The sequence below is a fragment of the Xiphophorus hellerii genome, chromosome 17 (assembly GCF_003331165.1).
Source record: "Xiphophorus hellerii strain 12219 chromosome 17, Xiphophorus_hellerii-4.1, whole genome shotgun sequence".
Classification (NCBI taxonomy): Eukaryota; Metazoa; Chordata; class Actinopteri; order Cyprinodontiformes; family Poeciliidae; genus Xiphophorus; species Xiphophorus hellerii.
This window is the reverse complement of record NC_045688.1, coordinates 3,187,004-3,209,086: the sequence shown is the minus strand read 5'-3', so window position 1 is coordinate 3,209,086 and position 22,083 is coordinate 3,187,004. Positions and strand designations below refer to the sequence as shown.

The following is a 22,083-nucleotide window of genomic DNA, read 5'->3' as shown; positions in this document are numbered from 1 at the left end:
ACAGAACGTTGCCAAAAATAAAAAACAGAACTTTAAACAAAATAATCACATTAATTTGGCCTTTACACAACAATTTATTAAATGTCACTAAAATACCTCATTCAGATTTATTTTTTATGACCAAAACATGCACCACTGAAGTAAGCAAGTACTTTTTCATGTATTAAAATGATAGTGTAAATTATATCAAGTCACTTTAGCATGTTTTTCGGTAGATCCTATCCGCTGCTGAGCAGAAATCACAAGTCTGCAGTGCCGAAACTTGACGTAGGGCATTCTGATTGGACGACTTCTCTTCTGCCCACACTTAACCAATCAGCGGAGAGATAGTGTGTATAAATACTGCTGGCCGCTGGAGCGACATTATTTCTCCTTGAAACTAGAAGAACAAAACCTAACAAGATGTCTGGACGTGGAAAGACCGGCGGCAAAGCCAGAGCTAAGGCCAAGACCCGATCATCCCGTGCGGGGCTCCAGTTCCCAGTGGGCCGTGTTCACAGGCTGCTGAGGAAAGGAAACTACGCCGAGCGCGTCGGCGCCGGAGCTCCAGTCTATCTGGCGGCGGTGCTCGAGTACCTGACCGCTGAGATCCTGGAGCTGGCTGGAAACGCTGCCCGCGATAACAAGAAGACCAGGATCATCCCCCGTCACCTGCAGCTGGCCGTCCGCAACGACGAGGAGCTCAACAAGCTGCTGGGTGGAGTCACCATCGCTCAGGGTGGTGTTCTCCCCAACATCCAGGCTGTCCTGCTGCCCAAGAAAACCGAGAAAGCAGCTAAGGCCAAGTAAACCGTCACAGCTTCAAAACTACAAACCCAACGGCTCTTTTAAGAGCCACCCACATCTATCTCAAAAGCAAGCTCCTCACTTGTATCTACAGGCCATAACATATGCATATGATTTATGCTACAAAATTACAAATTGTTTGTTTTCGCCAACATTAGAAGGATGCTATGAAGTTTTTCTTCTTCTTTTTGGTAGTGAGACATGTAGTACTAAATATCCTGATAATTTGAACTATTCCCAAAATATCCTGAAATCAAATGTTGTAAAACACTGAATATACAAGTATAACTTTCTGAATCTTGTCAAAATTTCATAACAATGCTTTGTCTAAAATCCACCAGATCGGGTTAATGGAACGCTTCTCAAGCTAATGTGACAGAACCCAAGTAAACCAAATATGTAAAATCCATTAATTGGACTAGAGAGTATCAAAATAATTTTTAGATTGCAAATACAGTTCAAAGAGATTTAACATTATACAACATGAGATGGCAAAAAAATTAGGATTTGTTAAAAAAAAAAATTACAAAAAGCTCTCAAAAGGATTGAGATCGTTAACTCAAAAAAGTGTAATAAAATAAATTTCAGCACACCTGTTTGTACATTTAACTTGTAAATCCTGATGGTACATAAGAAGTGTATATAGGCTATGATGTGAATTAAATTAATTTTTTTCGTTATTCACAAAGAGCTAGTAATCCATTTTATTTAGACATTGTAATTCTTAGTTTGATTAGTTCTTACGCATTTTCTGTTTTTATTATTTAATATTTATTGAGTGGAAATGTGTCTGCTCTTTGGCGTAATCTTGAGGCGGAAGTAGAAATATGGCGGCTTGACTGTCTTCTCTTACGTCCGTGACACAAACTTAAAGCCAGACGTTCAGCCTTCTTCGGTCAGTATCGTGATACAACTAAAGCACTATGAGTGGACGCGGAAAGGGAGGTAAAGGACTCGGGAAAGGAGGCGCCAAGCGTCACCGTAAAGTTCTCCGTGATAACATCCAGGGAATCACTAAGCCCGCTATCCGCCGCCTGGCTCGCCGCGGTGGAGTCAAGCGTATCTCTGGTCTCATCTACGAGGAGACCCGCGGTGTGCTCAAGGTTTTCCTGGAGAACGTTATCCGTGATGCCGTCACCTACACCGAGCACGCTAAGAGGAAGACCGTGACCGCCATGGATGTGGTGTACGCTCTCAAGAGGCAGGGCCGCACTCTGTACGGCTTCGGCGGTTAAATCTACCAGCTTCTTACTACAAACCAACGGCTCTTTTAAGAGCCACCCACACTTCTTAAAGAGATGATTCTCATGTTATGTTTAGTCTTAGAACTTCTTAAAGCGTAAGCCCAGTTTTCAAGATTAACTGTGAAAATACGAAAAAATCCCTGTTCTGTAACGAGGTCAAGAGAAAAACGGCGAAAATGTCGAACTGGTTTTTAATGTACTGCTATGACCTGATTTATTTTACCTTGTTAAATGAGTTAATATTAACCCATTTTATACTTTTCCTCCAAATGGTAGATAATTTTCTCAGAGCCTGTGCATCATTTAGCAGTATAGGTTTACATTATTAATGTTTATCAGTTAAAAGAGAACATGTGTAGAAGGGCTGAATAAATTTTATAAAAAGCCACTAATTATTTTTACTTTGAGATTAAATGTATTAGGTGATTTGGATTACTTAAAATTATTGTGTATACTATGTTAAAGATTGAAGAAAAGTAATTTATACTCAATTTAATGCACCATATATTTCTTAGGAATTAACAAATAAACGTGAAGTATAGACTTTAAAAACTTTATACATTCAGCATAGCGCCGACAAGCGCAACTACATGCGTAAGATGAATTGAAAACGTCTTCAACCTTCCGAGCAGCTGAGCCAATCAGAGTCAGGCATCAGGGCAGTCTAATTTACATACAGAATCTATAAAACTGGTCTCTCTGCACATGCTTCTTCATTCGTTGCTGTTTCCCAGGAACACATCAGAATGCCTGAACCCGCAAAATCTGCGCCCAAGAAGGGCTCCAAGAAAGCCGTGACCAAGACGGCCGGTAAAGGAGGCAAGAAGAAGAGAAAGACCAGGAAGGAAAGCTACGCCATCTACGTCTACAAGGTGCTGAAGCAGGTCCACCCCGATACCGGCATCTCGTCCAAGGCCATGAGCATCATGAACTCGTTCGTCAACGACATCTTTGAGCGCATCGCCTCCGAGGCTTCCCGTCTGGCTCATTACAACAAGCGCTCCACCATCACCTCCAGGGAGATCCAGACGGCCGTGCGCCTCCTGCTGCCCGGTGAGCTGGCCAAGCACGCCGTGTCTGAGGGCACCAAGGCGGTCACCAAATACACCAGCTCCAAGTAAACCTGCTGTTTACCATCAGAACCACAAAGGCCCTTTTTAGGGCCACACAAATACAACTAAGTGCAAGTCCTTTTCATATTTAAACACTCCATTTTACTCTGACAGTGTTTTGTAATTATAACATGAAAATAATTAAATGTGTCAAAGACTAAATATTTATTTCTCAAATCAATACTGAAGGTTTTGCTCCAACAAAAAATATGTTTTATTAATAGATTATTCTAACATTTTCTGGTGCTTTTTAAAAATTCCCCCTCTTGAGTTATCTTATAACACAGGACAGATTTTGAACAAAGTTTGTGACTACAAAATATTCTAATAATATGAACATGATTAGAATAATTTATTTGAATTTTTTTAAGAAATGTGTGAAATGCCAAAAATTGAGAGAATTTTTTGAGGTATTGAAACCTACAAAAACACAATATTTTAAGAGGGAATCATAAATCTGAAACAGACTTTGTATCTATTCGGGCTCCACCTGCCCGGTAGTGATGATCGAACGGATTTACTTTCCAGTCCAATACTGAGTAAATACTTTCTCAGGCTGGTATCAGCGATACTTTGTACAATTCCAGATGCATTTCGCATTTACCATGCTAAATGGTAAATGCTAAATTTTACCATGCTAATTTACCATTTAGCATGGTAAATCTAAAAAATGTTTCATTATGCATTGACTCAAATTGATATTGCCTGTAAAATATTTATTTCAAATATAGTTTACCAATACCTACATTTGAAAATTATTTAATGGTCAAAGCAAATTAGTCTGAAAATGTTTTATCTATAAAATATATTTATTTTCAGTGTCTGCATCTGACACTGTGCTTCCCCTTTTGTTCTGTCTCAACTCTGTGATGCGGTTTGATCTGAAGTGTTTCACAAAGTTTGTGTTGCACAACTCGTTGTTTTTGGATCTGAAAAATCTTCACACGCGGCTCAGCTTGCAGCAGCAAAATCCGGATGACTGAAACTACAAGTTATTCATTTATCCAGGTCGCAGAAAAGTAGTTCTCACAGATCAAAAAATGTATACAAGATCTCAACAGTTTCTTTCCATTTAATTTTTATTGAAGGAATACACTTCCTTCAAATAACTGAGGTATCAAAATAAGTAATATTTTGATTTGAGAATTGATTTTAAAGTAAAAGAAGCTAGTGTCAGAAGTATCAACATTTCAATATTGATCTGAACATCACTACTGCCCACCTCTGCTTAATACAGGGTAACTAAATCACATTTGTTTTCCCAGAGTGCATCTGGCAGGATGTTGGTCAGTAAATGCAGCATCACCACTTTATGTCTGCTGGTTATTAACTATTCTGATATTTGTTAGTTTTATGATGTGCTGCCAGGAGTTTCAATGACTATTTATCTTCCATGGGATGTTTCATACTGGAAATTTGTTTTCTAAAATCTTCCCACTGCCAGAAAATGCAAATATTGATGAGATGAGTTATGTTGTTGTATGTCATTAATTGCAACATTTTATTTCCCTTTGGGATTGATCAAGTATTTTTGTATTTGAATACTTGATCATAAGTATAATTCTAAGCATATAGTGAAGTGTAAGGTAATCATCAAGAATTAAAACAAAAATGCACGTGAGATGAGTTCAACGCCAAATGAATTAGAAAAAAAGGAAGCTGAAGCATTGGCAACACATCTGATACAGGAGATTAAACTTGCCTCTGTGTTTGCCTCATGGCAGTTCATATGATTAAACTAGCAATGTTCCAATATTGCTTAAAATTTCTATTATATAAAAAAGTCTCACTTCATAATTATGGAATCAAGCTGAGCTGGAATAACAGTGATCTGAAATGTGCACGACTTAAAGTTGTCACTGTTTTTTTATCTATATTTTCTTCTGAAAACAACAAACATACTTTAGTTAATTTTTAAATTAGAATGTGATAGGTGTGTAGTTACTTATTTTAATAACTATTTGGTGAACAATTTTTTTTTTTTTTTTTCCCCCATCAGATTCATCCCAGAGGAATCCTGACCGGCGGCGTAATCATCGATAGATTCCTTGTGCTTTTACTGTCGGATTAACTTCCGAATTTAAAGCTCAGATAATCAAATTACCACAACCATTTCATTTTTATTCTTTCCACAGACTTCTCTTGTAGTGAGAGGACCACATTTACGCGTTCTGTAGAGTCATTTTAGATGTTTTAGGAAACGAAATGTGTTGAAAATTCACCTGTCGATGCATAGAATCAGACGATCTCCGACACCTTTGAGATCTAATGGAACAAAAAGAAAAGCTTCTAGAAACCAAATGTGACCTCACTGTGGAGACAAATCAGTTTCCTTTCCGTTACAGTAATATTTATGTTAGAAAATATCACATTTGAGAAGATTTAAAGCTTAAAATGCGGCGAAGAAAACACAAGTATGGCCATTTTTGTGGCAGCAGCGGAGCGGCGGACTGAGTTGTCTCTTCACGGTTCTCACGTCCGTTATAAGTCCCGCCTCCTGGCGCACGCTGGGAACGTGGCACAACAAGTGAGAAATATGGCAGAAGTAGCTCCATCAACTGTTGTAATCCCGGCAGATGTCCCGCAGAAGCCTCCTCCCAAGTCCAAGAAGGGAGCCAGCATCTACAAACTCATCGTGGCCATTGTGGCCGAGTCCAAGGAGCGCAAGGGAATGTCTCTGACGGCGCTGAAGAAGGCTCTGGCAGTGAAAGGCGTAAATGTGGTCAAGGGCAACAAGCGCATCAACAACGCCGTTACGAAGCTGGTCACAGGAGGAACCCTGAGCCGAACCAAAGGGACCGGAGCATGCGGCTCCTTCAAGATCGCTAAGCCTAAGAGGGAGCCGAAAGTCGCCGATCCAAAGAAGGCGGTGAAGAAGAAGGCTCCCGCCAAGGCAAAGCGACCGGCCGGCAAGAAGGCCAGCGCTCCCAAAAAACCCGCCAACAAGCGAGCAGCGGCCAAGAGGTCCCCGAAGAAGTCACCGGCAAAGAAAGTAGTTAGAAAGGTGAAGAAGAGCCCTAAGAAGACTGTCGCTAGGAGGCCGAAAACTGTGAAGAGGCCGAAGGCTGCAAAGAAACCAAAGCCTGCTAGGAGACCTGCAGCTAGAAGACCGGTAGCCAAGAAAAGGCCGGTAAAAAGACGCCCAGCTACGAAGGCTAGGAGGTACTAACTAGTAAACACCGCTTCACCCACTGCGCAAAGCACCAAAGGCTCTTTTAAGAGCCACCACTCCTTCCACTAAAGAGACGGTTCCTAATTAGCATTTGAATGTAAATATAACCGTCTTCTTTAGATTTTAACAGCAGCTTGCATCCATTATTGTTGCACTACTGCCATCTGTTGGATCCTAATATTCTCTCAATGAGCCTGGTATTGTTTTTTATAAAATGTTTTTTTTTTTTTTATGTAGCCGAGTGGAAACGCATGGCTTCATGATGACCACCAGAGGGAGCTGAAGGTAGATGAGCTTTGCCGGCTCGTTAGGGAAAGGGATGAAAAACGTTAGACCGGAAGAAGTCGTTTTGTGCCGTTTGCTACGGTATGCTAACGTGACTAACGGTTTCCCACTGTCCTAAAAAAGAAGGTAAATGTATTTAGAACTTTATTTTTATTACAAAGTGACCTGTTGGTGTGTTTCTGAGACGTGTATAGGATTATATTACACCCAATAGGAAATTATATTGGGTGTGATGTTTGCAGATTTCTGTAAAGAACAGCGGAGCTCGTTCAGACTGGGAAGAACTGTGGGGCTTGTTCTGTCTTAATATATTGTGAGTTTCTGTTAAATGATATCTGGTTATAGTTAAACAATAACCTGTTGTTATTTTACTGAATGTATGTTTATCTGACCTTAGTGCTGGTTAGAGTCAATGGCCAGTTGCCACCAGCAATTTTGAGTAGTAAGCAGAGATTTTACTAAGTGAGTATTTTAATATGTTGTATAACACTGAGTTGACCATATTGTAAGAAGTCTGTGTGATTTTATTTATTTTCATTTTTTTTTATAGAAGCATGTCTGCTTCAGTTGTTTATGCACTCAGTTTTAAACTTATAATACAGTATTTTATACATAACTTTGCTTAAAAGAAAAGGGATTTATTTGATTTTGCTATTCAAGAAGCTGTCTCTGTAAGATCTTTGTTTAGCAAAATTTCACCATTCTGTAAAACTCCAAATTCATTTAACACTACTCTCCCTTTATTAGAGTATTCGAGAAATAAAACCCCATTTATAAGTTTTGTGTCTGATTCCCTCCAGGCTACATTTATAAAATGAAATGTCTTCCCTTTTCTTTCACTACTATTTCACTGATCAACCACATTCTCACATTTCAATTCCCTGTTAAAACCTGTTTCCATATTCAGTCATTTTCTTTGATTCACATATTTTTCCTACAACTAAATAAAACATGTTCCATTGTTTCTACAGTATCACACCAATTACATAAATCAGTAAGATGTTCCCCATCTTTAAGAGTTCCATTATTATTCTATTTATAATTATCTCCTCCCTCCTGTTTATTCCTCTAATCCTTATAATATCAACTGAATTGTATATCCTGCCTTCTATTTATTTCATTATCCCACCTAATTTTCCATAAATTCTTACTTTCTTTCCAAACTATACTTTTGCCTTCAGATTTAGATAACTTTATTGTTATATCAATATTTTTACAGCCTCCTTAGCCAACCTATCTGCTATTTCATTACCCAAAATACCTACATGAACAGGAGTCCAAAATATTATTACATTTTTGCTTTGTTCACATAATCTATGATGAACAACCATCACCTCATATAATATATTTTGATTATTACTTTTACCTCCCTTTTCCATACATACTCAATTCTGATAATGAATCACTACAAATTATTATTTTACTCATACTAGTGTCCTCCACAATTTCTAAAGCTAATAATATAGCACATAATTCTAGTGCATATATTCTCAAAAAATCAGATGTTCTTTTTGAAATATTAAAATTTAATTCAGGATTCACTAGTAAATATAATCTCCTCTTCTTGATTTGGTAATGGTGGTTGACAAGAAATGTTAAGTAACATTACTGCCACCTATTGGTATGGAGTGTGGTTATCTATCTATCTATCTATCTATCTATCTATCTATCTATCTATCTATCTATCTATCTATCTATCTATCTATCTATCTATCTATCTATCTATCTATCTATCTATCTATCTATCTATCTATCTGTCTGTCTGTCTGTCTGTCTGTCTGTCTGTTAAATTTCATGAAATAAATTAGTTTCTTTGAAGTCAAATACAATCTATCTTTGCGCGTTGGTTATAATGGCGGTTGGCAAACAAAGGAAGCACTACCGCCACCAACTGGTGAGAAGTGTGTATGTCTGTTTCAAAGTATTCAAGCTGCTTTCAATAAGATTCAAGTATATCAGCAGCAGGTTAAATGTAAATGTAAGGACAAATACATATACAAAATATGAAAATAAAGCATCCTATACAGTAAGGGAAATTTACTATATCAGAAAAATTACTAAAAGTAGTACAATCAGATTAAGAGAAATATGCATCTAACTGGTGTAATAAAAATAAGTATGCATGTACATTTGAGCATAAAAAGATCACCAGTCATGCAAAACCGGAAATTATGCAAATAAAATTCCCGAAAAATGTTTTAACTATTCATCCTTAAAATACTTATATTTTGTGTTTATTTTAAGAATCCATCAAAAGAACTTCAAATTTAATTTATTTAAAAACGTTAAAATAATCCATCTTTTTGTCAGCTTGTTTGTCTTCTACCGAGCTTTATTTTGAAATCTTAATTTTAACCAATAGCTGAGTCCGATATGGCTTCATCACGTTCGCAATCTGAGCCAATCAGAAGTCCCCTCGCGCCCCTAGTCTCTTTATAAACCCCCGCTGCGGAACAGATTGTCTGTTACTTCAGTGTTAAACACGAAGAAACTTACTGAACCGCGATGGCCAGAACCAAGCAGACCGCTCGTAAATCCACCGGAGGAAAGGCTCCCAGGAAGCAGCTGGCAACCAAAGCTGCCCGTAAGAGCGCTCCAGCTACCGGCGGAGTTAAGAAGCCTCACCGTTACAGGCCCGGCACCGTGGCTCTGCGAGAGATCCGCCGCTACCAGAAATCCACCGAGCTGCTGATCCGCAAGCTGCCCTTCCAGCGACTGGTCAGGGAGATCGCTCAGGATTTCAAGACCGACCTGCGCTTCCAGAGCTCCGCCGTCATGGCTCTGCAGGAGGCTAGCGAGGCTTACCTGGTGGGTCTCTTCGAGGACACCAACCTGTGCGCCATCCACGCCAAGAGGGTCACCATCATGCCCAAAGACATCCAGCTGGCCCGCCGTATCCGCGGAGAGAGGGCTTAAACTGACTCCTGACTCGCTTCAACAAACCAACGGCTCTTTTAAGAGCCACCTACATAGCTTTAAAGAGTGACGCTTTCTGGAATGTATATAACGTTGTGCTGAAACGATAAGCAGTCTTTTCCTCTTAACAACTCAGTAAAGGCTCAAAACTAGGCTTTTCAGTGCACACCTATTAAGAACCAAACGTGTCAATTTAATGCCATTTTATACATTTAATTTTCAAAAATATTTACCTAAATTGTACTTTCATTACTGAGATTGTTTATAGCATTCTGCCTCCATGTCCTTAGCAAGAGTTTAAGGTTTTGACTATTTTTTTTTTATTTTTAACTCTACCAATATATATTTAAACATGACTCTAGCCCAGTGTGCAGAAAACTACGTTTGTCAGTAATTAGTTTAAAAAGGAATATTGTTGTACAGAAACAGCTATAGTTGAATAGAAACAACTAACCTTTATTGAAGCTACAAAACTCAGCAAATAACTTTAGTTGGCCTTGAAGTCTTTGTTTTCAGTTAAAGGCTTACTGGTCAAATGTTAAACACTTCAGTACAGCTAACTGAAGTTACATGCTGGACACCCACTGCACAAAATATGGAATATTACACTAAACACAATTTTAATTTTCAAAATTTTCTGTGCATCAACAGGAGGTTTAAGTACTTTCTTTGCTGTGATCTGGACTCAGCATCTGTAATTTTTAAAGAATCAACTAGTCAAATGGAGAACCGAAGCAAAATGTAGACTGTAAGAAAACGATTTATAATACTAATGCAAAATTAAATTATTCAGGAAGCTTCAGCATTTTAAACGTACACTGTGGTTTCAATTCATGGATATAAAATGGTTAGTTTACAACCATGACATGGAAGTAACAACACAGAAGAGGCTGTTTTGATGACTGTGTGTTTGTGGTGGAGGACTACACAAACCAGTCATGTCTGTTTTCACCAGAAACTCCCACATTGTGCGTTACAGCAAACAGACCGATCATTTCCAACTCCTTTCAGGTTTATACACACTTCAGATTCAAATGGTTTGTCAATGTTTTAATCCACACTAAAAGTTCTGCACAGTATATGTTTATTTTGTTATCAATGTTTGTTTTAATGTGTATCTGTGTGAATGTGCTGGTGACTATACTTCCAACATAAAAGTCTCCACTGAAGGCCAAAAGTGTATTATTTTGTTATAATTTAAATATGAAGCTTGATTATGTGATTTAATTCAGTCTAATTTTATTAAAAAGTGTTTATGATGTACATAGTTATACATATTGTTTTATTTTAACCCAAAAAATATGTCACAGAGAAGTTAAAACCCCTGTTGTACAACAGAACCAATAATGTCGCATATCTGTAAGCTTGTGTATTTTAGTTTTGAAGATTACAGCGCCGGTAAAGCGGAAGTCTTCTCTCCAGTGTGAAAACTTGACGAACGCCGTTGTGATTGGACGACTAGCTTTCTGCTCAAGTCTGACCAATCAGTGAACAGACAGTGCCTATAAGTAGACGACGCTCCGCTTTCATTACACTACTTGCGTTTTTTCAGAGGTAGGATTAACTTCAATTGAAAAAGAAAATGTCTGGACGTGGAAAGACCGGAGGCAAAGCCAGAGCTAAGGCCAAGACCCGCTCATCCCGTGCGGGGCTCCAGTTCCCAGTGGGCCGTGTTCACAGGCTGCTGAGGAAAGGAAACTACGCCGAGCGCGTCGGCGCCGGAGCTCCGGTCTATCTGGCGGCGGTGCTCGAGTATCTGACCGCTGAGATCCTGGAGCTGGCTGGAAACGCTGCCCGCGATAACAAGAAGACCAGGATCATCCCCCGTCACCTGCAGCTGGCCGTCCGCAACGACGAGGAGCTCAACAAGCTGCTTGGTGGAGTCACCATCGCTCAGGGTGGTGTTCTCCCCAACATCCAGGCTGTCCTGCTGCCCAAGAAAACCGAGAAAGCGGCCAAGGCCAAGTAAACCGTGACAGCTTCAAAACTACAAACCCAACGGCTCTTTTAAGAGCCACCCACATCTATCTGAAGAGTGAAATTCTGAAAGTACTTTAAAGTATGTTTTAAGTCTGAAGTAAAGTTTGAGGAAATAAACATGAATCATCGAGAAAATTTTACTTTAGATATTCTTTATAAAGAAAACTACGAGTGTAATGTCTGAAAAGAATGTGTGGCTGACAACATTTCTGTTTATAAAAGTAGCACACATTATGGGGAAGCCAGTAAAGACTTTAGTTCAGATGCATTAACATATAAAAGAGGCAAATGGATAACTTGAGGTGTGGGGTTCTGAATTATTCTTTGCCTTGACAGGTTAATGTAATGTGAAAGCCTTTATGGCATAAAGGTTTGCTATACTTCCCGCCTGTGGTTTGGGTCAGTAAACTCCTACTTTTGCAAATCAAAAGTACATAAGTGGGTTTTTTTTTTTTCAAAATGCAAGAGTCCATTTAATGGACCTGCAAATTGTAACATGTCAAATTTACAAATATCTAACTTTGTTCGTGTGTTTGTTCCTGAACGAAGAAACTTAATTTATATACATTTTAATTACACTAATTCTTACCATGTCCGGTTTAAAAAATGTGTCTTTATTTTGAAATATTGTCCAGTAAACGGAAATGGTTCCTGTTCTGCTTGCGGACTTAAAGGCGGAACTTGAAAGTTGGAGAGTGCCTGTCTTCACTTACGTCCGTGATATGTGTTTAAATACAGACGCTACCTGCAGTTTCAGTCAGTGTTGAAGTTGATTTATTACTGATTACACAATGAGTGGACGCGGAAAGGGAGGTAAAGGACTCGGGAAAGGAGGCGCTAAGCGTCACCGTAAAGTTCTCCGTGATAACATCCAGGGAATCACTAAGCCCGCTATCCGCCGCCTGGCTCGCCGCGGTGGAGTCAAGCGTATCTCCGGCCTCATCTACGAGGAGACCCGCGGTGTGCTCAAGGTTTTCCTGGAGAACGTTATCCGTGATGCCGTCACCTACACCGAGCACGCTAAGAGGAAGACCGTGACCGCCATGGATGTGGTATACGCTCTCAAGAGGCAGGGCCGCACTCTGTACGGCTTCGGCGGTTAAATCTACCAGCTTCTTACTACAAACCAACGGCTCTTTTAAGAGCCACCCACACTTCTTAAAGAGATGTTTCTTGTATAATTTGTATTATGCGTTCTGTGAAAAGATGAATAAGTACCTTGTTAATGGATTTGCCTCACTTGTAGAACTGAAACATTAGAAAACACTACAGCAGAAATAAATAAGCGCTTCCTAAGTGTGAAAAAGAAACTGGGAAATCAAACAGTCCATGCTTACATGTAGAAGAGCGGCAGTTTCCGCCATATAACTTGAAATCTTGACATTTTAAGTCAATCTCTACATAATATAGAAATATCCTCTCCTGAGTAATTAAAGCAATATGAATCATGAGCAACACCAATAAAGATTATATTTGGTCTATGCAAATTATTTTAGCGATAGATTTTTTTTAAATTTAGCTTGAATTAAAAAATGTTACGAAAATATTAAATACTAAGCATAAAGTACAGCTTTGTAAAAACACCTGAAGGAACACATAAAAGCAGAGCTACACAATAAACTTCGAAAAGTGTATATTTATACTCATTATTTTACACTACACAAGCACTTAAACGCGCGAGCAAAACCCAAAGACGTTCTAACGCTATGAGCAGCGGAACCAATCAGAGGCAGGCGTCAGCGCACTCTGATTTACATGCAGAATCTATAATACTGGTCTCTCTGCCCGTACTTCTTCATTCGTTGCTGTTTCCCAGGAACACATCAGAATGCCTGAACCCGCCAAGTCTGCGCCCAAGAAGGGCTCCAAGAAAGCCGTGACCAAGACGGCCGGAAAAGGAGGCAAGAAGAGGAGAAAGACCAGGAAGGAAAGCTACGCCATCTACGTCTACAAGGTGCTGAAGCAGGTCCACCCCGATACCGGCATCTCGTCCAAGGCCATGAGCATCATGAACTCGTTCGTCAACGACATCTTTGAGCGCATCGCCTCCGAGGCTTCCCGTCTGGCTCATTACAACAAGCGCTCCACCATCACCTCCAGGGAGATCCAGACGGCCGTGCGCCTCCTGCTGCCCGGTGAGCTGGCCAAGCACGCCGTGTCTGAGGGCACCAAGGCGGTCACCAAATACACCAGCTCCAAGTAAACCTGCTGTTTACCATCTAAACCACAAAGGCCCTTTTTAGGGCCACACAAATGCAACTAAGTGCAAGAAACTTGTACATTAACTATTCATTATCACATTGCTTAATTTCTTAAATGCTCATGTAAAAGGGAATTACTACATTGGTATCCATAAAATCCTGTAAAGTACTTTTTGTATTTCCTTTGTCAACTCAGGCTTTCTTAACTTGAAACATTTGAATAAGACTAGAAACAAAATTAATTTCATCTAATTAAAGTTGTTAGGTTTGAATGTTTTCTGCAAAATTAAATTGATATTTTAGTTTTGATTTTAATATGTGACTTTCAGATAAAGATCTATTTGCAGAAATTTATCTCATTTAAACATCTTTCCTTTTTTCTATATAGTTTTGAAGGTTATTAAATTTTGAAACAATTTCTTATCTTAAACTGAATTATAAATAATACTTTGGATATTAAATACTTGTGGTCTTGTGCTGATTGTATGTATTTATTTTAAACATGATGTATTAAATCACATGAACAAGGAAAGGAAAAGAGATAATTTTGTTCTATAATCTTATACTCAAAAAGGAGTAGGAAGATGTAAGAAACTTATGAACTTCTACACCTTAAACTACAATATTATTAAATTGAACTTCATTAAAAAATAGAAAATTACATAAGTTAATTAATTTTCCATCTTATCTGGGTTTACGTGCCTAAAAACATGCATCCATATATCCATACCCACACACGCATATGCGTTAGCCTTAATTTACACATTATTGCTGTATCTCATCCATCTTTCTATATCTTGTGAAGATGACCTTATATTTCCTTTTAAATTGTACTATAGTTTGACTTTAACTCCTCATTGAACTTCTATAATTTTACCCCATGAACTTAAATACAAAAGCTCTTTCTTGTTGTGTGTGTACTAGAAATCCTTAAGTCTGAGTTTAACTTGTGTCCCCTTCATGCTCTGCATGTGCTCAGGTAGCAGTTCATTAGATGCCTTAAACATAATTTGAGCAATTTTAAATTCCACCAGATCTTCAAATTTAAGAGTTCTAGATTTTGTGGGCTCATAATAACCAACATTATGGATGAGTCTTACGGCTTGTTTCTGTAGGATACTTAGTGGATGCAAAGAGCTTTAGTAATTATTTTTCCCACATTTCTGAATAACATGTTAAATATGGCAAAATCAGAGAGTCATATTAAATATTACGTGATTTATTATTCAGAATATGCCTAACATTAGCCAGGATTGATATGCTTCTACTTACTTAATTCTGTAAATGTCTAAGGTTTCTGTATCTGTATGTAAGATCTACTAACCTGGTAAATCACCTGAGACAAGGAGATCAGTGACTATGAATCCTTATAATCAAGTAGCGTATCAGAACCAGGTTCAACTCAGGAGGAGCAAGGGAAACAATGTGGTGAACAAAACAACATATTTATTACACATTTTGACAATAACACGAACAGAACAAAATAGTCAAAGTTTTCTTTTAGTAGTCCTAAGTCAAGTCAGTCAAGTTCAAGAGTTTCTTTTCCTTTGATTTGTTTTCAGTTCAGTATTCAGATGTGAATGTTATATTGTAGTATTAATATGTGTATTCCCACCGATCTAGTGGAACAGAAGAAGGTTCTTCTTTGGCATCGTGTTGGACACAATGAATCCGCCCTTGTGGATATTAGCAGAATAGCCTTTGTGAGTTAGCATTAATAAGCATTGCTAATTCACATACAAAACGTCATGTAGAACATGCATTCTGACCCATAAACAAGCATCTCCGATTGTTTTTTTTTTCCCTTTAACATTGAAACTATAAAATTAAATGGCAATATAACTTTTATTACATAACAGCAAAATATTAGCTTGTGGCTAATCGATAGCTAACGAAGCTAATTATAGCACAGAACTCACCGGAGATTCGAAGCAAGAAAAAGAAAGAAATTAAATCTCAAAAAACAAACTCCTTCCGGATCCAGATACACAGGAATCAAAAATTACCCAAAGATTAAAACTAATTCTTGAAAAATATAGAAAAAAAACGAGTTTTGTCAGTAAAGTGACCACAAAACGTTTTTTTCTTCTTCTTCTGGTTGTTCTAGCTCATATCCTGTAGCATATCACTGTAGCTTTAGACTACTTTGAAGCTATTTACTGCCACCTATTGGCAATATAGTGTATTACAGGCTATAATTCATATTCGCTAAAATAACGTGGGTTACATGTAATCATTATTTTTATTTGTTGTGACTTAAAAAAAAAACTACCTGGTTTGTATAAAACCAGTTTCATGTTCTGCTACATTTGATTAAACTCTTGCATTAGAAGTTTAATGTGACCTATTCAAATCTACCACCAGGGGGTGGTGTCTTATTTTGGTTTAACGAGGCATCTAGATGTAATATGTATGTAAATATCTGAGGATGTAAATATTTTTGATGGATTTAATCACTTAACTGCCCTGATTAGGGATCGAACACCCAAAATGTAAATGTAGTTTAGTAAAGATGGATTATTTCTTTGTAAGCACAGCGCAACCGGACAGTAAGAGTCGGTCGGCCTTTAAACGCTCACTGGTTGCCATGGTTACCCGCATTCATCTTGCTGTTTTAATCTTAACTAGCATGCTATCGGCCTACTAAAGCTGTTTATCACACAACGTGATAACATAAGTTATTCTACCAAATTAAATTTAGTGAATGAGATGAGTCTTAATGACCAGTAAAGAGGTGAGTCGATAAATGACGAGAGAAAACGGACCAAAATTATACTTACTAGCAAATATTAAAGCAAATTGTTCACAATTAACTCTCAGTGGAGTCCCTCTAAATAAGACGAACTTCTACATGGTGAGCAATAAGAGAAACTTACTTTTTTTATATAATAAAAACTAAGTTTTTATTTCAAAAAAATTTAAATCCATATTTAGCGTGCAAATCATTTCTTTCTAATTTGGCCACAATTAGAGTGAAAATTAAAATGCAGCTGAATCCATCAAGGCGGCTGACAAACCAATAAGCCTTCAAAAACGCAGCGGGTTGAACAAGAGGCAGCGTGAGGTACAGAGACGATGCGCTAAAAATGAAACCTGACAACTGCAAATACCGCAAAGCTGCGTGACGGAGTTGCGCAGAGTGAAGATCTGCGCTGGCGTCGAATTGGAAATTATTTAATTGACCTTACTGTAAATAGAATGATATATTCTTGCCTGCATTCTGAATGTGACATGCGCAGTGGCTGCTGGTGACTGATAATCCTTCTATAAGGTTTTTCATATGGATTAATCTCCGCTCGTCATAAGAATATTCAGTGATGCAATTCAACAATCACTGGTTGGCAACAAAAGATCTGAGCTAATCTAACAGGTGCATGTTGTCCTGATTTCACTACTTATCAAACCGGAATATTGTTTTAAATCCTCTTTTATTTAATAAATCGCTGTCAGAAAATACATTTTATTTTTAAGGTAACTGATACTTGTTAGGAACCGTCTCTTCAGTGGAAGGAGTGGTGGCTCTTAAAAGAGCCGTTGGTGCTTTGCGCAGTGGGTGAAGCAGGTGTTTACCAGTAGCTCCTGTTAGCCTTCTTAGCTGGGCGCTTTTTTGCCGGCGTTTTCTTGGCTGCCGGCCTCTTAGCTGGCTTCGGCCTCCTAGCTGTGGCCTTTTTCGGGCTCTTTTTGGGGCTCCTTTTGGTGCTCTTTTTGGGGCTCCCTTTTACCCTTTTGGCTGCTTTCTTTGCCGGTCCCTTCTTTGGAGACTTCCTGGCTGGTTTCTTCGCCGGTGACTTTTTCGGTGACTTCTTGGCGGCTGGTCTCTTTGCCTTGGCGGGAGCCTTCCTCTTCTTCGGAGTTGCCTTCTTCGCTGGTTTTGCGGTTTTGGGCTTCTTCTTCTTAGCCTTAGGTATCTTGAAGGACCCGGATGCTCCGGTCCCTCTAGTCCGGCTCAGGCTTCCACTTGTCACCAGCTTGGTAATAGCGCTGTTGATGCGCTTGTTGGACTTGGTCACATCGACGCCATTCCTGGCCAGGAGTTTCTTGAGCGCCGCCAGAGAAACCCCTTTACGTTCCTTGGAGTCGGCCACGGCGTCCACGATGAGTTTGGAGATGCTGGGTCCATCCTTCTTGGTCCGGGAGGTGGACTTCTTCATCGGGATTTTTGCCGAGGATCGGATAGCCGCCGGAGCTATTTCTGTCATGTTTCTGAGTCGATCGATCTTGTGTCAAACTTAGAGCGAGAGGCGGGACTTATAACAGACGTGAGAACCGTGAAGAGACAACTCAGCCCGCCGCCACGCTGCCGCCTCAAACATGGCCACACTTGTGTTTTCTCGGCTTCACTTTACGCTTAAAATTCTAACTAAATTAAGGTGTTATAACTTAAATGTTGCTATAACAGAAGCAAATCCCTCCCCTCTATGTACAAACGTTGTGTTTGGTTTCCAGAACTTTGTATTTTTTTCCCAGGACCCTTCAGACCTGTCAGATACGCTGTGATTTTGTGAGCTGAGCGGCGGGTTTTTTACACATTTCGTCTCCTAAAACATTTAAAATCGGTTTGCATATCGTATACATGTTGTGGTTTTGTTAGCAGAGACATATTTAAGCAAAGTTCTGGTGAAAATGCTGAGGTGGTGCGATTTGTTGAAGGGTAAGTGGGGAGGATTTCTCTGGCAGCAAACACATGGAAGCTGTCGGTGAATAACTGTTATAGAACACTGTTATGGAACAGACTTATGGTTACCAGAAAGGAAACATTTCTGCTAATCCATCAGCAGAATGGATTAGCTGCTTGTCTCTAATTAGTGCCATTTAGATTCACCCCCCCAAAAAAAGAGAAAGCAATGTTGATCCATTCAGCGATGATTTCAGATCGATTTTTAGACCCTTGCCACATTAAGAGGAATCTGAACATAACAGCATCTGGCTAACTTCTGGTATACTAGGATATTACTCTCAACATGTAATGCATCAGAGGAAAAATAACATTTGTAAATCACAGAGTTGTGCTACCAGGAACTACTTTACTCCACAAACAACAAATAATGAATATCTTTCAATCTGTAGAGCATTTTTCATGAATTAAAAGTCGTTATTTTCAGACTTAGACCAATAGTTTGATCTGTAAGGGAAAAAAAACTTTCTGAAAAATTACCTTATCAAAAGTAAACTGTCAGCACTGGATCAAACTGAAATGACATAACACTGAACTGAATCGTTTTGCTCATTTAATTCAGTGAGAAGCTTGATTTCAGTCAAGGCAGAGGGAAAATTTTCACTTAAATATCTGAAAACAAATATGAGAAGCTGCTCTAAAGCTTCCTCTCCCAAGTCAGAGGGTTCATTTAGCCTTAGCAATGTATTGTATGCAGAAAGTTTGGCCTGAAATAACCAGAGAGAGAAGTAAACATTTATAACAGCAAAGTTGTTGTCGGCCTGGAGACATTAAAATCTAAACTAAGTTTGTGTTTTGAGTTACTATAAGATAGAAAAGGTACAAAATTTCTCTATTTAAACAATGAATGATTTTTTAAAAATATTTTTTGAACATCCACTAGCGCTCTCTACAGAAGTTTGAGAGCCATTGTCCTTCATCACTCGTGTTGAAATGATTGACAGTCACTTGCTGCCATTTAGTGGGTATTTCTGAAATTGGCCCAAAAGGAATTGTTGTATGTATGTATTTTTTATGAAAAGTTTTATACATATATTTGTACATATTTGTTGCAACTGTCACAATGTTGTGACAACATGTTTAGAGACAGATAATGTGTGGAAAAAATAGAGCTCCTCTGCCTTCTCCCGTTGCTCCCAGAGCTAAAACAGCCATTCAGAGTCAGGAGGCAAGTCTTAGCGCTGTCAATTACAGAATGTATGGCACTGCCCTCCCCCTGCTTTGATGCAGCTAACAGAGCTGTCGTTGCTCCACCAGTAGCACATTGAGCAGCATGTACATGAGATTGATTGAGAGTGCTAAGACCCTCCTCCTGGGTCTAATTAGTTGTTGTTGGTCAGGGACTGGGTATATATATATATATATATATATATATATATATATATATATATATATATATATATATATAAACCCTCAAGCTCCCAGGCCTCTGGTAGAGGATCCGAGCTCAGAGGATAAGAACCACCCGCGGTGGGTGAGAAGGGAATTTTATTTATATATATATATATATATATATATATATATATATATATATATATATATATATATATATATATATATATATATATATACCAGTGCGGGAGCACCGTCACCAGCGACAGCAGCGGAGACGTTCCACGGCTGCTCCAGCCTCACACTGAGCTCTTTCAATGTCTGTTTATTATTATTTTAAGAATAATGTTTTGGAATAAAACAAATAAAAATCTCCCTAATGGCAAACTTCCAGCAGATTGCAGCTCTGGTCAGATATTGGCAAATATCACAACAGCATTGATCACTGTTTGGGTGGAGGGCGGGAGATATCCCGAGAAAAAATATATATAATTTACAATCTGATGTGTAACGATGGCACTTTAGAAAATGTAATGTTTTAATTGTTGACTGTGTGTCCTATTACTTTGTCTGTACAAATTCATTTTATATTTATATACATCATTTTGATGGATCTGAGATCATTTTCTAAAAAAAAATGTAACTAAAAATAAATCACAACATACGTTTGTATATTTAACTTGTAGGTGGGTTTTACATAACGCAGCACCACAAACAATTCTCTACCAATGTAATTAGTGTTCATAATTTAATGGAAGTAATATTTCTATATAACAAGTGTCAGATTTAAGAAGAATCAACAGATTGGAGATTCAGTTTCATTTATTCATTTTCTTAGCTCTCAAGACCCTAAAATATTTTCTCTAGTTATACTTTGAATATGAAATATGTCAGCCACTACTATTTTATTTTATTATTACTAACTGTCCCTGTTTACATGTAAGTAAGCATACAGCACCATCTGGTGGAAAACCAAATAAAAACAATTTTATTAGTATAATGTAACGAAATCATAATAAAAAACCAACACGTTAGTTTTCTGTTCGTACTTAGTCATTTGTGGGGCACTGACAGGTTTATTTACACCTTTGTCTTTAGGTAAATAACTGCATTTACTGAAATTAAAGTTTGACAAATCTTCACTAAAAATATGTTTTATTTCCTTATTTTTTTTAAAGAAAATATGTCCAGCTGAAATAAAAATACATTAATTCCTGTGCGGTGTATGGAAATTATACTGGAACTAAAATCATTATGCTTTGGTGCTTTATTTTGTAACTCCAACTTACTGGTGAGCGGATGTTATTACGAAAGTGCGGGATATTCTGATTGGACGGCTGGCCTTCTCGTAAATATTGACCAATCAGTGAACAGATGATACATATAAGTGCTGGAAGTGCAGCCTACATGGCATCATTTAGATTTTTGTCAGAGTCGTAGTCAGCCTTAACTATTCAACATGTCTGGACGCGGAAAGACCGGAGGCAAAGCCAGAGCTAAGGCCAAGACCCGCTCATCCCGTGCGGGGCTCCAGTTCCCAGTGGGCCGTGTTCACAGGCTGCTGAGGAAAGGAAACTACGCCGAGCGCGTCGGCGCCGGAGCTCCAGTCTATCTGGCGGCGGTGCTCGAGTACCTGACCGCTGAGATCCTGGAGCTGGCTGGAAACGCTGCCCGCGATAACAAGAAGACCAGGATCATCCCCCGTCACCTGCAGCTGGCCGTCCGCAACGACGAGGAGCTCAACAAGCTGCTGGGTGGAGTCACCATCGCTCAGGGTGGTGTTCTCCCCAACATCCAGGCTGTCCTGCTGCCCAAGAAAACCGAGAAAGCAGCCAAGGCCAAGTAAACCGTGACAGCTTCAAAACTACAAACCCAACGGCTCTTTTAAGAGCCACCCACATCTATCTCAAAAGCAAGCTCCTCACTTGTATCTACAGGCCATAACATATGCATATGATTTATGCTACAAAATTACAAATTGTTTGTTTTCGCCAACATTAGAAGGATGCTATGAAGTTTTTCTTCTTCTTTTAGGTAGTGAGACATGTAGTACTAAATATCTCCTGAAAATTTGAACTATTCCCAAAATATCCTGAAATCAAATGTCATAAAACACTGAATATACAAGTATAACTTTCTGAATTTTGTCAAAATTTCATAACAATGCTTTGTCTAAAATCCACCAGATTGGGTTAATGGAACGCTTCTCAAGCTAATGTGACAGAACCCAAGTAAACCAAATATGTAAAATCCATTAATTGGACTAGAGAGTATCAAAATAATTTTTAGATTGCAAATACAGCCTGAAGAGATTTAACATTATACAACATGAGATGGCAAAAAAGTTAGGATTTGTTAAAAAAAAAAAAAAATTAAAAAA

The 22,083-nt window shown here is 38.6% G+C and overlaps 7 protein-coding genes and 1 pseudogene across 7 annotated transcripts; 7 read left to right on the top strand and 1 right to left on the bottom strand.

The window, feature by feature from the left end:
* The first annotated feature begins 363 nt into the window (after positions 1-363).
* Positions 364-990, top strand: LOC116736761 (histone H2A). Its single transcript, XM_032589504.1, has one exon. It carries the CDS (start codon positions 403-405, stop codon positions 787-789), a length of 387 nt encoding a protein of 128 aa, XP_032445395.1. The 5' UTR covers positions 364-402; the 3' UTR covers positions 790-990.
* A 538-nt stretch (positions 991-1,528) lies between these two features.
* LOC116737140 (uncharacterized) lies at positions 1,529-13,127 on the top strand (annotated as a pseudogene).
* LOC116736763 (histone H2B 1/2-like) lies at positions 2,738-3,216 on the top strand. Its single transcript, XM_032589507.1, has one exon. It carries the CDS (start codon positions 2,777-2,779, stop codon positions 3,149-3,151), a length of 375 nt encoding a protein of 124 aa, XP_032445398.1. The 5' UTR covers positions 2,738-2,776; the 3' UTR covers positions 3,152-3,216.
* Positions 5,061-6,949, top strand: LOC116736755 (histone H1-like). Its single transcript, XM_032589499.1, has one exon. The coding sequence runs from the start codon at positions 5,559-5,561 to the stop codon at positions 6,309-6,311; it is 753 nt and encodes a 250-aa protein (XP_032445390.1). The 5' UTR covers positions 5,061-5,558; the 3' UTR covers positions 6,312-6,949.
* Positions 11,040-11,919, top strand: LOC116736760 (histone H2A). Its single transcript, XM_032589503.1, has one exon. The coding sequence runs from the start codon at positions 11,098-11,100 to the stop codon at positions 11,482-11,484; it is 387 nt and encodes a 128-aa protein (XP_032445394.1). The 5' UTR covers positions 11,040-11,097; the 3' UTR covers positions 11,485-11,919.
* LOC116736759 (histone H2A) lies at positions 11,066-21,994 on the top strand. Its single transcript, XM_032589502.1, has 2 exons — positions 11,066-11,097; positions 21,163-21,994. Exon 2 carries the CDS (start codon positions 21,163-21,165, stop codon positions 21,547-21,549), a length of 387 nt encoding a protein of 128 aa, XP_032445393.1. The 5' UTR covers positions 11,066-11,097; the 3' UTR covers positions 21,550-21,994.
* Positions 13,292-13,948, top strand: LOC116736762 (histone H2B 1/2-like). The gene has a single exon (XM_032589506.1). It carries the CDS (start codon positions 13,324-13,326, stop codon positions 13,696-13,698), a length of 375 nt encoding a protein of 124 aa, XP_032445397.1. The 5' UTR covers positions 13,292-13,323; the 3' UTR covers positions 13,699-13,948.
* LOC116736756 (histone H1-like) lies at positions 17,263-17,950 on the bottom strand. The gene has a single exon (XM_032589500.1). It carries the CDS (start codon positions 17,893-17,895, stop codon positions 17,263-17,265), a length of 633 nt encoding a protein of 210 aa, XP_032445391.1. The 5' UTR covers positions 17,896-17,950.
* Positions 21,995-22,083: the final 89 nt, after the last annotated feature.

Coding starts and splice junctions, on each gene's coding strand:
- LOC116736761 (XM_032589504.1), top strand. CDS start 403: ATGTCTGGACGTGGAAAGACCGGCGGCAAAGCCAGAGCTAAGGCCAAG.
- LOC116736763 (XM_032589507.1), top strand. CDS start 2,777: ATGCCTGAACCCGCAAAATCTGCGCCCAAGAAGGGCTCCAAGAAAGCC.
- LOC116736755 (XM_032589499.1), top strand. CDS start 5,559: ATGGCCATTTTTGTGGCAGCAGCGGAGCGGCGGACTGAGTTGTCTCTT.
- LOC116736760 (XM_032589503.1), top strand. CDS start 11,098: ATGTCTGGACGTGGAAAGACCGGAGGCAAAGCCAGAGCTAAGGCCAAG.
- LOC116736762 (XM_032589506.1), top strand. CDS start 13,324: ATGCCTGAACCCGCCAAGTCTGCGCCCAAGAAGGGCTCCAAGAAAGCC.
- LOC116736756 (XM_032589500.1), bottom strand. CDS start 17,895: ATGACAGAAATAGCTCCGGCGGCTATCCGATCCTCGGCAAAAATCCCG.
- LOC116736759 (XM_032589502.1), top strand. CDS start 21,163: ATGTCTGGACGCGGAAAGACCGGAGGCAAAGCCAGAGCTAAGGCCAAG.